At 30.9% G+C, this 13,914-nt stretch overlaps 2 protein-coding genes across 4 annotated transcripts; one reads left to right on the forward strand and one right to left on the reverse strand.

Moving 5' to 3' along the window:
* Positions 1 to 247: 247 nt before the first annotated feature.
* LOC109793422 (histidine-containing phosphotransfer protein 1) lies at positions 248 to 1,980 on the forward strand. Its single transcript, XM_020352894.3, has 6 exons — positions 248 to 470; positions 560 to 690; positions 800 to 868; positions 1,306 to 1,377; positions 1,534 to 1,606; positions 1,697 to 1,980. The coding sequence occupies exons 1-6, from the start codon at positions 405 to 407 to the stop codon at positions 1,763 to 1,765; spliced, it is 480 nt and encodes a 159-aa protein (XP_020208483.1). The 5' UTR covers positions 248 to 404; the 3' UTR covers positions 1,766 to 1,980.
* A 674-nt stretch (positions 1,981 to 2,654) lies between these two features.
* On the reverse strand, positions 2,655 to 13,729 carry LOC109795124 (nucleoside hydrolase 3). 3 transcript variants are annotated; one of them, XM_020354545.3, is made up of 13 exons: positions 13,608 to 13,729; positions 9,415 to 9,606; positions 8,790 to 8,969; positions 8,533 to 8,643; positions 7,779 to 8,066; positions 7,276 to 7,461; positions 6,870 to 7,157; positions 6,647 to 6,769; positions 6,260 to 6,457; positions 5,530 to 5,783; positions 4,794 to 4,995; positions 3,592 to 3,897; positions 2,655 to 3,413 (listed from the first exon to the last, which is right to left on the reverse strand). In XM_020354545.3, the coding sequence occupies exons 2-13, from the start codon at positions 9,574 to 9,576 to the stop codon at positions 3,117 to 3,119; spliced, it is 2,595 nt and encodes an 864-aa protein (XP_020210134.1). In that variant the 5' UTR covers positions 9,577 to 9,606; positions 13,608 to 13,729; the 3' UTR covers positions 2,655 to 3,116. The 3 variants fall into 3 exon arrangements, with proteins under 3 accessions (XP_020210134.1, XP_029130323.1, XP_029130329.1); XM_029274490.2 differs by lacking the exon at positions 13,608 to 13,729 and having other exon boundaries at positions 9,415 to 10,567; XM_029274496.2 differs by lacking the exons at positions 8,533 to 8,643; positions 8,790 to 8,969; positions 9,415 to 9,606; positions 13,608 to 13,729 and having other exon boundaries at positions 2,657 to 3,413; positions 7,276 to 7,391; positions 7,779 to 7,911.
* Between the last annotated feature and the right edge of the window lie 185 nt (positions 13,730 to 13,914).

A 13,914-nucleotide genomic window follows, 5' to 3' on the forward strand; every position in this document is an offset into this window, starting at 1 on the left:
TATATTTATATTTTTTAATTAAAAATTTTTGACATTTATATTTATGATTTTGTAAACTTTATCACCTAAATTTTGAGTTTACACATTTTGCTATCATATTTTGACATGATACTTTGAAATATAAGTATAATTATTGTTTTTTGATTATAAGATGGGCAAAATAATGGTGTGGAAAAAGGAAAAATGGAAGGGGCGGGAATGAGTTATGTGCAAGGAATGCTATAAAGAAGAGTGGGAGTGGGGTCGGAATGGTGCAATAAAGAGCAAAACCAGAGAAGAGAAGAAAAGAGAGGAATAAAAACCCTTTCTTTCTCCCAACAAAACCTAACCTTAAAACTTTGATTGAGCAATAATAAACAAACATAACATAACATAACATAACAAGCAGCGTTGTGTGACAGCAGATGAACATGGAAGTGGGTCAGATGCGGAGACAGTGGTTGGACTACACCAGATCCCTCTTCCTCGAGGTAATACCAATACCATCATCTCTTCTATTCTTCTTTCTTTCTTTCTTCACTTCACCCTTTTGATCCATTTTTCTTCATTTTCTTATTAGGGCTTCCTCGATGCTCAGTTCATGCAACTTCAGCAGCTGCAAGATGACAACAACCCTGACTTTGTCGTTGAGGTTGTCTCTCTCTTCTTCGAAGATTCCGAAAGGCTTCTCAAAGATCTCACTTTTGCCCTGTCAGTGCTCCTTCTCTCCTTTTCCTTTCCAATTTCCTGCATTCATCAACTTTCCAAAAGTGCATCATCTTCCATGTTCATGGGGTTTTTTCTTTTCCTGTCTCTACAGAGATCAGAACGCCGTTGACTTCAAAAAAGTTGATGCTCATGTTCACCAGTTAAAGGGTAGCAGTTCAAGGTATGAGTTTTTTTTTTTTTTTTTTTTTTGTTAAAACCACCCAAAAATGTGAAAAAATTCCACAGAATCTGAATAAATGGGACTTTTTGTGCCGTTTAGCTGTGATGGGCATGTCCTTCCGATGCTTGTGTAACTATTGGATCCTAAACAAGTTGAGTTTTATTCTCTAATACTCATAAAAAGTAGTCAAGCTTTAGAGCTGAACCTTAATTTGGAAACACTATCAAGGGTCTTGCTATTTAGGCAGTGGTTAAGGAATCAGTGAATACTGAATAGAAAGTTTTTATTGAAGAGGAACTGCACTGTTATACTTCTCAATAGTAAAAAAAAATGATTCCTTAACAAGTGCACAAGGGTGTTGGTTAGGATTTCCCAACTAGAAACCTGTGTTGTCTTTTCTTGGTTTACTGAGACAAATTTGTTTGTCTTGTCCACAGCATAGGTGCACAAAGGGTGAAAAATGCCTGCATTCCTTTTCGCAACTTCTGTGAGGAGCAGAACACAGATGCGTAAGTTGTTAATCATCAGACAAGTTGTTTAATAGTTTTGGCTTCTTGAAGAATTAGTGCAAAAGTTTGAATGGATACTTGGGCTTAGGTTAAATGCTCAGGTGCTAGTTTGACTAATTTCATAGTGTGATTATGGAAAGTTTCTATTTATTGCAGGTGCCTCAGATGTCTGCAACAAGTGAAGCAAGAGTACTGCCTTGTCAAGAATAAGCTAGAAACACTGTTCAGGGTAACTAGATTAAAAACTTTAGCTGGATAACATTCTTTTATTACATTCTGGATTTTTAATTTTTATTTCTTATATGGATACTTATTGCAGCTTGAGCAACAGATTGTGGCAGCCGGTGGGTCAATCCCTATGGTGGAACTGACACAACTGAGTTTCTAAAGTGGGTGGCTTGTTGGGTTTGTAGAGATACTTGTATTATGATCCTCTTTGTTAAAAGATTATCCTTCTTTTTATCTTTTGTCATGTGGTGAATGTATGAGTTTTTATGAAGATAGAAGTTTCCATCCAATGTACCTTTTTCTTCACTAAAAGGCTCTTCATAATTTGTAATCTCTTGCATGCTTTAATGAAGGATGATAGCACCATTAAATGAACTTGTCTTTTTTTCTTTTCTCCACCAAACAAGGAAAGAAATATGTGGTGAGATAAATACAACCCGTTATAAACACATAAATACCTCGACACTAATTTGACACCAGGTTTTTTGTTATATCATATTACTTATTACTATATATCAATTCTTTCTCTTTCAAGAAGTAAACTATTTAGATGTGAGCAAAACATTACTCTAACAAATATGATGGCCTTGGGGAATAATACATGATTCTTCGATAGAGACTTCCCTGAAGTGATATGGGGTGGACTATTGGTGATGATGCATTAAATGGCAATGTCTATAAATCACTTTATTTTGGTTGAAATAATATAGTTGTATAAGCTAGTTGTCATCCCTTGGTTGAAAGAATGTAGGGTATAAGGTAATGGAGTTGTAATGACACTTTATTTTGGAATAAGAAACTGGTGAGGACGGCAAATAATTAATTTAAAATTGGTGTGCAAGATAAGAGAATCTTGAAAAGATATGATTTTATACAAGTCAAATCATGATGTAGTGGCGTTGTCCATTTGTCTACTACATAATGGAGTAAATCGCAAAAGAAAATGAATGCCCATAGCAGCAAACAAGATCAATTTTGAAATTTGATGTTGATATTCTTAGGATGCCTATTGCAAGATAAGACATGCCAACCCCACAGTGGTGTCAACTCACCAATGGCACGCTCACGCACATGCGGAGAAAATTTATAGTGGTTTTCTGTTAATACAGTGAAACATGACAAATGAATAGCCAGGGTCTTTAAACTTTGAATATAATATTTAAAAGTTTATGCTCCTTTTCATGTTTTAGATATCAAATTTATAATGTGTTGTAGTACATTGTCTCATCCAAAGTTGGTGGTCGGTACAATTATCATGTTGGAATATAAAAGTAATTACAAGATGACGTTGGAATATAAAAAGTAATTACAAGATGACGGCCAAAATCAGTGTATTAGTCTCTTGTATTTTCTTTTTAAGTATTTATGCTATTCCTAAGTTTCTTATAATTAAACTTGAAAGTCTACATGGACACTTGGAGGAATATCAACCACACAACAAAAAGCTATTTAGTGTATAGAATAAGAAAAAGATGTGCTACTTTTAACAGGGAATCATGAACAAGTTCCCTCTAGATTGTATCATGTGGGTGACTCCATTTCCTTCTCTGTTCTTCAAAGCTTCCTACCTTCGCTGATTGGTTCCAGTCACCTAGCCTGTTTGCATATATCTCATGATAAGCCTTGGCATTCATGTGGCTTAAAATTCTTACTAATTTTCCATGTTTCTCATCCACCACCATTTTCCCATCTATGGATACATCCCCTTGGGCCAATACTTTAATGGGCATGGCGTCAAATTTTGCATCTAGACTTGAAGAGCCATCAGTTAGGACTACCGCACCTAGAATCTCCCCTAAGAATGTGTCCTACAACATTATTATAAACACAGTAAGTAGCAGAAACAAAGTAAAAAACCAAATGATATATATTATTATACCAATTACAAATTTGTTAAAACCTATATGCTTTGTAAGCTGGTGATATTATGTTAAAATGATTTTAAAGTTTTACAAAAAATATAGCGTTGAAGTCATGAAGTTATACCATGTGATGATATCTATGGTGGATTCGCTTCAGACGTTGTAGCCTTAATAAGACACGTTTGGAAAACACAGCTTCAGGTGTTTTTTGTGTCCTACGCAACCAGCATAACATACTTGAAAACGAACTTGCTTGATGCTGAACACTGAGGGGAATGAGTGTGATGTTAACTTGTGATTGAAACACTGTCTTGGCTGCTAAAGGATCCAGAAACATATTAAATTCTGCATATCGGTTGGAAGGAACAGAAAAGATATTTCCTTTGTCACAGGCATTCCTGCTGATGTGTCCCCCCACAACATAAACCTCCTGAAACATTATTTTGGAACTGCTATCAATTATTATCATCTTAGCTATATTTCTGCCCTGACTAGGCAGAATGAAGTTAGAATAGTCGATTTCAGGGTTTCATTTTTTTTTGCTAAAATCTGATGCTACAATTGGTTCAGCAGAAAAGAGAGAGAGGGATTGATGATGGAAAGAAAACATGTCAATTTGTGATTCTTTCTCTATTTGGTGTGTTAAAATATAGAAAGAAAATAAAACATTTTAATGGTCCATCAAAAAAGTTGATCAATTCAAATTGGAAACAAAAGAAGAGAGAGAAGGTTTTAAAAAGGTACAAAGACATAAATATCCCTGTTTATATCTTTTCTTATGTTAGATATTTATATAGAATTTTTATTTATTTATTTTTATGTTTTACACAATCAAATATATATATATATATATATATATATATATATATATATATATATATATTAATTATCTCACTTTTCATTTATTTTCTTTGTTTCCCCTTACCCTTCTCAACTAAACATATCATAACTTTCATCAAAATGACAAGAACAGTTTTCACTTTCAAGGATCTTACATCAACTTTCTATGCAGTGGATTGTTCTTATTCCTGTATAAAATTTTTACAAATTGAATCATTTAATTTTTTAAAACTTTTTTATTTTCAATTTTATCAACTAAAACACCACATTTCATCTAAAAATAAAAATTCTCAAAATTTTCCTTTACAAATTCTAATATCACACTATATCAAATTCACTTAATTTTAAAAATAACAGAACTTAATTAACTCAAAAGATTAAGACATTAAAATCACACAATTGAAATTAGATGGACTAAAATTACGATTAATCCTAAAATTACAATTGTTCTAAAATGTTGTAAAACAGTTGTATAATACAACTTACCTCAATTCTTGTGCTTATGTTTTTATCTGATACAACCTTTGCCAAAGTAGTTAAGGGTCCATTGGTTAACACTGTAATTTTGGATCCTGGTTCCATTGTTTGCAATGCAGACTCCCAAATTTCCATAGCCAGTGGTTGCCTTAGTCCAGGGTGATCGGTATCCCCAGGAGCCCCAAACTTCACGGAGTTTTCAGATGTATACCTGAGTCACATGTCAAATCGTTGGTGCAAATTCCAGGTAAAAGAAATTGGAAATTTACAAGCATGCCAACCAAGTAAAGGAGTAATAATATATGTATAACAATTCATACACCAATTTATACAACATTGTTTTGGTATATTTATCTTTCTCTACTTCATTTATTACATTTCAAACATCTGGCACAAACTACGCACATTGTCACTAGTGAATCTTGTATAAGAATTAAAATGGTGAACCTTTTAGACATGACGAAATTGGTTATGAGAATAATTAACACTCTTATCATGCATTTGCTTGCATTTTAACAAATTTTAAGCTGCAGATATTTCCATCAATGCAAACCTACCCCACATGGTGAATTGTTACCTTTTTTTTTATCTCCCATTCATTCTTGGATATAGTTTTTAATTTTACACAACAAGTTCCATCATTTCAGTGGTAACAGTAGCTTCCTTTCCCCACACAAGCATGATGGTTTCAATAATTTCTGATGCATCATAATGCTGATGAGTACTTTTAAGGTAAGAAAAGCACCTTCTGGGGCCACGTGGCAGATCACGAGCTAGTCCATAAAGAGTGTCAGAGTCAAGAAGGCCACCATTTCCGTGGGGAATAGCTTTAGCATACTTGCAATCTCCAACGAGTGAGAATATTGGGTCTGACTGGTTCATTGCAAAAACATCACCAAGACCAACTGGGATATCGTCACGACCCATCATGTGCAGTAAGTCATAGATCACATCTATTGTTGCAGCATTTCCCCACCCAGTTGGGCTCACAATGATTGCCTGAACCAAAACCCTCTTCTCAGTTAGTCCATGTCTCTATAATTCGCTTGTGCAAAACCATACTATTATATAACTGAAATGTCACCAACTTTCTCTCTAATAATCGCTCATTTATACTTTCTTTATTATTGATTAAAATTCAGAAAGTTTGTAGTCTCACATTTTATTTAATAAGTTTATCTCCTGATTTGATGTAAGACTTATCGAAATTAGTAATTTTCAATTAATAGAAGAGTATTAATAAGAGTGTTACAGTGAATATCGCTTCAAATCTAATAAATCTGGATTTATAAATGTCACATAGAATGCACAAGTTACCTCTTATTAAAATTCCATGACTAATAATAATAAAAACTCTTTGATTAAGCTAAATAACTATAAAGATTCTTTCTTTTTTATTTGGGAACATTTTTTTTGTGACAATCTTTTAAGTTAATGTAGAACACGTGAATCAGAGAAACAAAAAATAAGAATACCTTGAGGTTTATCACTTCAACATCAACTTTAAGGAGGTAAAATAGAGCAAGGAAATCTCCTACACTCATGTCCATGTCAAACACAACAGGTTTCCCCAGTATTTTGTTTTGAAAATCTGGCATGTAAGTTACTTCTTCGTAGTAAGGAAATTCTGTAGTGAAGTTGAACCTCCCAGCATATTGTGGTTGCTTTAGAACCTGTGAACCACCGGAATAAAGCAAAATAAAGACACTCGTGTTATTTTATAAACCCAATAATAGTCAGAGTACAAATAATTTAGCAATGTGGTTTCCTTCTAAAGAACTTAATTGGTACATTTTTTTACCCAAGTATCATATAAAACAAACGGAGTGGAAGAAGTTTGAATAAAATAAAAGTGAACTTACATTCAAGAAGCTTTTGAAATATTCTCTGTCAAGTGGACTCTTAACATCTCGGTTAGGCTTTGCTTTAGTGGCGACAAGTACCTTCACTGAGTCAGGACCATTCACCTCAGCTGTATAACCGTCCTATATAGCACATTTTGCAATAAATAAGCACAAATTTTTTTACTATATGCTTGCATATTTGTATAATCTTAAAGTTGCTTGGAAAAAGAGAAACAAGTACCTGACATCTTCCTTTCCCATTCTTCACAAAGCAAAATTGATCACTAAGTCCTTGTTGTACATGACCACTATGCACCCCACCTTTCTTTAGGTTGAATTTAGGAACTTTGAGGCCATCAAAGAATGGATTGGAACCATCAGATATATCATAGGGTTTGTTTGAAGTAATTACAGTTATGTTTATGTACTCCATTTCAGCAAATTCATTTTCCTCTATATTTTTTTTATTGGAGTTTCTCATGCTTGAGACTGCTACACCAGATGTGAAGGAGTCCCACAAAAAATAACTCTGTTAACAATGAGTCATTATCAATATAAATTCCTTTTTACTCCACCAAACACAAGTTATGTTAACAAGTGAAAATCATAGGCACATATGATATGCAAACATTATATTAAGAGATTACCTTATAGAATTGGCTGTCAACCCAAGTCTCACGAGACATTTTAGCCATTTTCAAGTACTTGAAACAGTATTGTGCCTCATATGTGTCTTGACTCTTTTCAAATTCAGCAAAGAATGCTTCAGTGATGGGGATTGTGTTAGTTGCATCAAGAGGAACAAGGGTAACAGGTATACCAGAATGAATCACCTAAAATGACATGTATTTTTTGGTCAAGAACCAATCGTTTGTATGCATTTATCTCTGTTTATAAAGACATCAGCCTGAACCTTGAAAAAGCTGAGGCTGAATGTTCAGTTAATTACTCTTGACATAAAAAATGGTGACTATTATTTACTTAACAATGACATTTATTCAAAATGAACTTCCATAAATTTCTTATGCTCTAAATATAATTTAAATAAATGAAACATTAATGCCATCAAAAAAGATGTTGGAGCGCCCCTTTGAAAATAACCAACACAAGTTAACTTGTTAATAACTTCGGCATAAAGTTTGAGACTCACCTGGTATGCTGCAAAAGGGTCACCAAATATATTGAACTCTGCATAAGGGTTCGCGTTATAATTTGAGAATAAATTGCCACGGTCACCAGTTGGGTTTCTTGACCTCACACTACCACCCATGATGTAAATATGCTCCACATTTTTCTTTAGGTGTGGATTTTTCATGAGGAAAATTGCTATGTTTGTCTGCACTCCTATCATAATCAAAGTTACTGGACCTGCAGATATTTTATCAATCAGCACTTCCTGAGCAGTTGGTTGTCGAAGAGGAGTATACTTCCTTCTCCCCTAATTTCATCAGCAAGAAAAATCAGTATCAGTATTTAGACTACAAACAGTTTAAAAAAATGAATAAATCCAATTGAAATGTAGTTGTAAACAGTTTCAAGTCAAAGGTTTAGCAATGTAACTAATAGTAAACAAATTAATCAATTAAGCTATGTGACTGAGTTGGCTAGAACAGTTAGAACACCGTTATGGTGACACTGACATGACATGTACCTTATTAGTGTCAATACTATTTTTTGGTATTATGATAAGGTGTTATTAACTTATGAGTTAATGGTGTAAAGTAGTTTTACACTAAATCGTTGATATGACTTTTTACTTATTTATTATAAGAGTTAACTACTTATTATAAATGATAATTCGTGATTGAATGATAATGTAAAATCATTTTACACTATGAATGTATCAACTATTTTCTCTTATACTAAAGCCAACATGTTAAAATTGACAATGTGTATTATTATACCTGTGGAAGGAAAGCTTTCCGGATGCCATAGCTAGTATCAATATCCAAGAGCCCTTTAATGCCCATAGGAATGGCCTGCCTGTATCTGCAGCCTCCTGCTGTTGTCATTCCCTAATACAATGAAATGGCATTTGATTTAACATGTCAATCATGAACAAGAACATAATGCATTGTATTTTGTATGCTCCATGTATTTCTTTGGAGGCTTACAAATATATTCACAAAAGAAAAAGAAAAGGCCACAGACACACACATACCTGTTCAATAATTGAAAGATATCCACCAACATTTGGGAGTATGGTACCGTTTGGGAGAATTCCACCCTCACCCCCCATTCCTACTGCTATGTCATCTCTCCCCATCATGTAAAGTAAGTCATAAACTTGGTGCACAGCATGCCCGGGATTGGTCCAAGCATTTGCATTTATTGTGACTCCCTACAGGTATACAGACTCAAAACATCACAAAATTCCAATCCCTGAATGGTAAAAAAATGCTCAAAATAGTTCACTACACAACTCTCCCTCAAGCCATGCCAAATATGCAATGTCAGATTCATTGAATCAAATTGTGTTGGTTTTACAACACATGGGAACAAGCACAGTACTACAGAGTATTGACAGCTTTTAAAACACTCACTTATGGCTTATCCAACAAAAAGAAAGAGTACACACTTTTTAGTTTTTACTATGCCAGTTCCTTTATTAAGCCAACAGAAACAACAGTAAGATTTGGTAGGAAAATAAAAACTATTTCAACCAAAGAGTAAAATGATTCAGCTCAGTCAAAGCAATGGTTCACAGTGAAAAGCAGAAAAAGGAGAAGGGAATAAAGGCAACCAACTTGAGGTGCTCAATTTGCTTTCTTTTGCTAAGTGCTAACCTCCAATTGAAACTCTGATCTGTTGAGCTTCAAAAGGTAGAGCAGAGCAAATACATCATCAGTGTCAACATCTGTGTCCAAAAGAATTCGACGAGGCTTGGCCTCCACAGTAGTTGCTAACACCATCAATAGCACAGCTAGCCAGAACCTCATTGGAAACATTCTTGCGGTCCAAGAGTAACCCAGAATTCTCTTATGTTCAAATTTGCAACAAAGAATGAGAAAGAGTCAGAAAGAGGTTTGATGAACATAAAGTAAGAGTCATGAAAAAGCATGCAAAGAGGAGAGAATTCACGTATGGAGTAAGTGAAAAGCACGTAAATACCTTAAGTAAGGCTTGTTATGTTGGAAAAGTTAAAATGATAAACAAAAGCAATTAAATTAAATTAAATTTACATTTTTTTTACATAATCCACGCACATCATTACAAAATTAACAATTAAAAATTAATCCATATTTATAAAATTAAATTTTTTTATCAAACATTATTTAAATATAAATAAAAATAAAAATTAAAAACTCTAAATGAACTCGTGTATATCAAAATAAGTCCTTGGAAGCCCTATGTGACAAAGTGGTTTTTGTAGAGCAAAACATAAATAGCATTCATAATAGTATATTTATTAATCTATTTGTGACAATCAAGAGAGAAGGATAAAGAGAGAGGAGAAATAATCAATTAGGGAAAATAAATGTACGCTAAAAGAGTATCGTAGGATTGGGGGGTGACTCATGATCTGACTTGTGGTTACCTTTAAAGATCAGTGCTATTTTATTCCATTCCTTTGTTGAATAACGTTGCAACTGTACTTGTTGCTCTTTGCTCTTTGCGTCAACCCAGGCTCAAGAGGATTCAATTTTTTTCCTACTTTCGATTGTATCTTATTTTGATTCTTCAATTTTCAAAAGTAAAATTAAGTGAAGTTAGATTTTTATTAACTTTTTTTTACTAAAACATACGCTTGTGGTACCAAACCAAAGACCCGGATGAGACGTTAGAAATAGATATATAACTTAACGCTTTATTCATATTTTATGAAAATAAAGAGCAAACAAAATTGACGGTGATTATAACCATAATTATAAGATTCTTTGAAAGTTTTGTTAATAAATAATTTGTAAATATTTCTTTTAGTGCTTATAAAATCTTGAGATCTATCCTGGTCTTAGTGAATTTCTGACTCAACTCATCTAAAATTTTTGTTACTAAAAAGAAGATGAAATTGCTACATAGTGGGTCGAAAAAATTATGAATGTAGTAATACGATTTCAACACAAATCAATATTTTAAAAAAACCGTTATATATTAGTAGATCATTTAATAATTTAGGTGTTATGTGTATAACCTGTCACATGAATGCAATGTCCTTCTAAGGTGTTATGAATTTATTACTAATATTCATTAATATTAATAGTTTATTTTTTTATGGAAATAATAATAGTTTATTTTTTTTACACCAAATTATAGTTTATTGCTATTCGCTAATTATGAATACATACGACTTACAATAGAAATAAATCTATTTTTTCTACAAGAAATAAATCTATTTAATTAATAATAATTTTAAAACTGTTTATTTGACACCACGTGTACATGTTGTAATAGTTATTTTTTGTGACAATAGGATATATGATGATCTTATGTTATTCGTTATTTTAATTTGATGATTTAATGTATTTTTTTATTCCGAAAGAAACTAAAGTAAGAGACATCGATATAGGATAAACCTATTAATATATGCTAAGTTATATATAATATAAAGTAATATATATACGTAGATATATTCATATTTAATATTTTATCCTATAAATAATTATAATAGTTAAATTTAAAGTATATTATTAATTAAATATCTACACAAGTAATTTTAAATAAAAATATTTGAATAATAATTAGAATTTAAAAAATAGATATTTTTTTAGAGGAAAGGATCTAAAACCTGGTTGAAAAGGATAGGAAAAGAAAGTAACGTGAGAGGAAGAAAACAATTGTATAAGATAACATGCAGAAAAAGAAGATGATGAGATGAAGAAAGAGAATATATGAGTGAAAAATGAAAAAGGTAGAGAAAATGTCTTAATTACAAATTAAGTATGAAGAAAATTTAATAAATATTTTAAATAAAATAAGCTGACAATCATTATACCTATCGAATTTGAAAATTTTCTAAAAATAAAAGGGTCTTTATTAGAGAACTCAGAAGAAGCCATTGCATAGGGAACTGACAATTATTCTCTCTCTCTCTCTCTCTTTACTGAATAACCGACAATTATTCTAACTTCATTAGTGTGATTTTATAATTATAACATTTAATAGTTAATAAATATAACATTTAATATTATTCAAGTTAAGTGTATATTTCGTAAATATTATAATTGATATATTATAAGTGAAATTCACTTTTTTTATTTTTTTTATTTTCATAAGTTAAATTGACAGCTCAATAATACTAATTATTATATTTATTAAATATATCATATAGTCAAATTAAATGGCATGGTTAAAGGTTTAAACATTAATTTATCGAATATAGTGATATAACATATATGTAAAATGAATTAATTTTAAAGCTGCTTTTACTTTCGGTCCATTTTAAATGTATTAATTGTCAGCTTAATTTAATTCGTTTAACTTTATTGTGAAATATAGTCAAATTAAATGACATGGTTAAATATTTAAACATTAATTTATTAAATATAATATGTATCTTTAACTTTGGTTAAATATAATATATATGTAAAATGAATTGATTTTAATATATCTTAAAATAATGTTTGACAAATGAAAGTGACATCTTGTAAGTGTTGATTAGTTTTTAATTATCATCATTAAGATACTAAGTATATCATGTCCATAAAAAAATAGAAGTACTTTTTTTTCTCTTAATTATAACACTACTAGAAAAGTATCATTTTTTTGTAAATTTTCCTGCAAAAGAATATTCGTAAATTTTTTTTTACGAATTTTCTTGCATAAAAATATTCGCAGAAATTTTTTGCGAATTTTCCTGAAAAAAATATTCGCAGAAATTTTTTACAAATTTATTTGCGAAAAATAATTTACAGATATTTCTTACAAATTTTGCTTCAATTTTAATAATCATAGAACTTTTTTTCCATGGTAAAAATTTAAAGAAAATATTGTAAGAATTTTATTTTGTTTCTTGCAGATTTTCTTACAAAAATAAATTTGCAAATAATGTTTACTAAATGGTAGAAAATTTTTGCAAGTAACTTTTCTTGCGGATTTTCCTGCAAATTTTAATCTGCAGGAAAAATAAAAAATATATATATTTAAATTTATAAGTTTAATATTTTAAAAAAACTTCAAGTCTCACATCGATTGAAAATAAAACAATTAAAGAGTATATAAGTTGGGACAACACTTACCTTACAAATTGATTTATATGGTTGAGTGTTAGGCTTATATAATCTACCATCTTAGAATTTAAAAGATTATGTATCACATGTTGGGGGCATGGAAACAAATGCTTCGAATGAATTCATTGTGAGCATTTAAAAGTTAAAAAATTATTAATAGAATTTATAGTAATTTCTTTATTTTTTTGGTAAAAAATATTCCTGTGAATTTTTTTTGCAAGAAACTTTTCTGCGAATTTTTTTCAAGAAAAATATTATCCACGAAAGTATTACCTGCAGATAAAATTTCGGAGGAAAATTTGTAGGAACAACGTTTTTTGCGAATTTTTATGAATTAATTGTTAACTTTATTTAATTATTTTAATTTATTGTGAAATATATTAATTAATAAAATATTTATTCATTTTTTTTTATTAAAGTGAGTGCTTTTATTGAATTATTAAACACACAAATCATTTTCATCGAAGTTGAGTTAATGGTGAAAGGATGAAGTAGTATACATAAAATTTTAGGTTTGATCTCTGTTATTATTATTGTGTATTTTTTATTGAAAAAAAAAAAGTCTATGAAATTGAGACCTGTTTGTTGAGGACAAACACACATAAAACCATGACTACGTACTAATGAGGACAAACACGTATAATTAACACAAATCAATCCAATCAGCAATGAATTCATGTAATTTGATGGACATCTATGTTATTAACACTCCTTCAGGTTCAAACACACATTAGAATTTTAAGGGATAACTCACTAGTTACCACATTTCTTATATATATATATATATGAGATAATCTTACTCTCTATCTTACCTCAAATGATGATCTCAATAGCGAAGGATATGATCTTAAATCTCCAGAAATTGCTCCTCAAGGGTTCCAATAAAGTTTCTTCTTCCGCGGTTTCTCTCAAGAGTTAGAAATGTATTAAAATACCAAATTGAAGTGTATTATGAATAACTCCCTTAGATCCCCAACATTTTAAAGGATGACTATGGGCTTCTAGAACTCGAACAAAATAAGAAAGAAAAAAAAAGAACATATTCAAATCACAAAAAATAATTACATAATCAATCAAATAAGATAAAAAAAAAAGCAATATAGAATGATAAATAAAGGG

This window comes from Cajanus cajan, chromosome 1 (assembly GCF_000230855.2).
Source record: "Cajanus cajan strain Asha chromosome 1, NIPB_CcT2T_4, whole genome shotgun sequence".
NCBI classification, from domain to species: Eukaryota; Viridiplantae; Streptophyta; class Magnoliopsida; order Fabales; family Fabaceae; genus Cajanus; species Cajanus cajan.

Excerpts from the sequence above, each read along its gene's own strand:
- LOC109795124 (XM_020354545.3), bottom strand. The coding sequence starts at position 9,576 with ATGTTTCCAATGAGGTTCTGGCTAGCTGTGCTATTGATGGTGTTAGCA. Across the intron at positions 8,970-9,414 it reads GATCAGAGTTTCAATTGGAG|GGAGTCACAATAAATGCAAA; the intron begins GTTAGCACTTAG and ends GTATACCTGTAG. Across the intron at positions 6,770-6,869 it reads ATGGGAAAGGAAGATGTCAG|GACGGTTATACAGCTGAGGT; the intron begins GTACTTGTTTCT and ends TGTGCTATATAG.
- LOC109793422 (XM_020352894.3), top strand. The coding sequence starts at position 405 with ATGAACATGGAAGTGGGTCAGATGCGGAGACAGTGGTTGGACTACACC. Across the intron at positions 471-559 it reads CCAGATCCCTCTTCCTCGAG|GGCTTCCTCGATGCTCAGTT; the intron begins GTAATACCAATA and ends TTTTCTTATTAG. Across the intron at positions 1,607-1,696 it reads AGCTAGAAACACTGTTCAGG|CTTGAGCAACAGATTGTGGC; the intron begins GTAACTAGATTA and ends TACTTATTGCAG.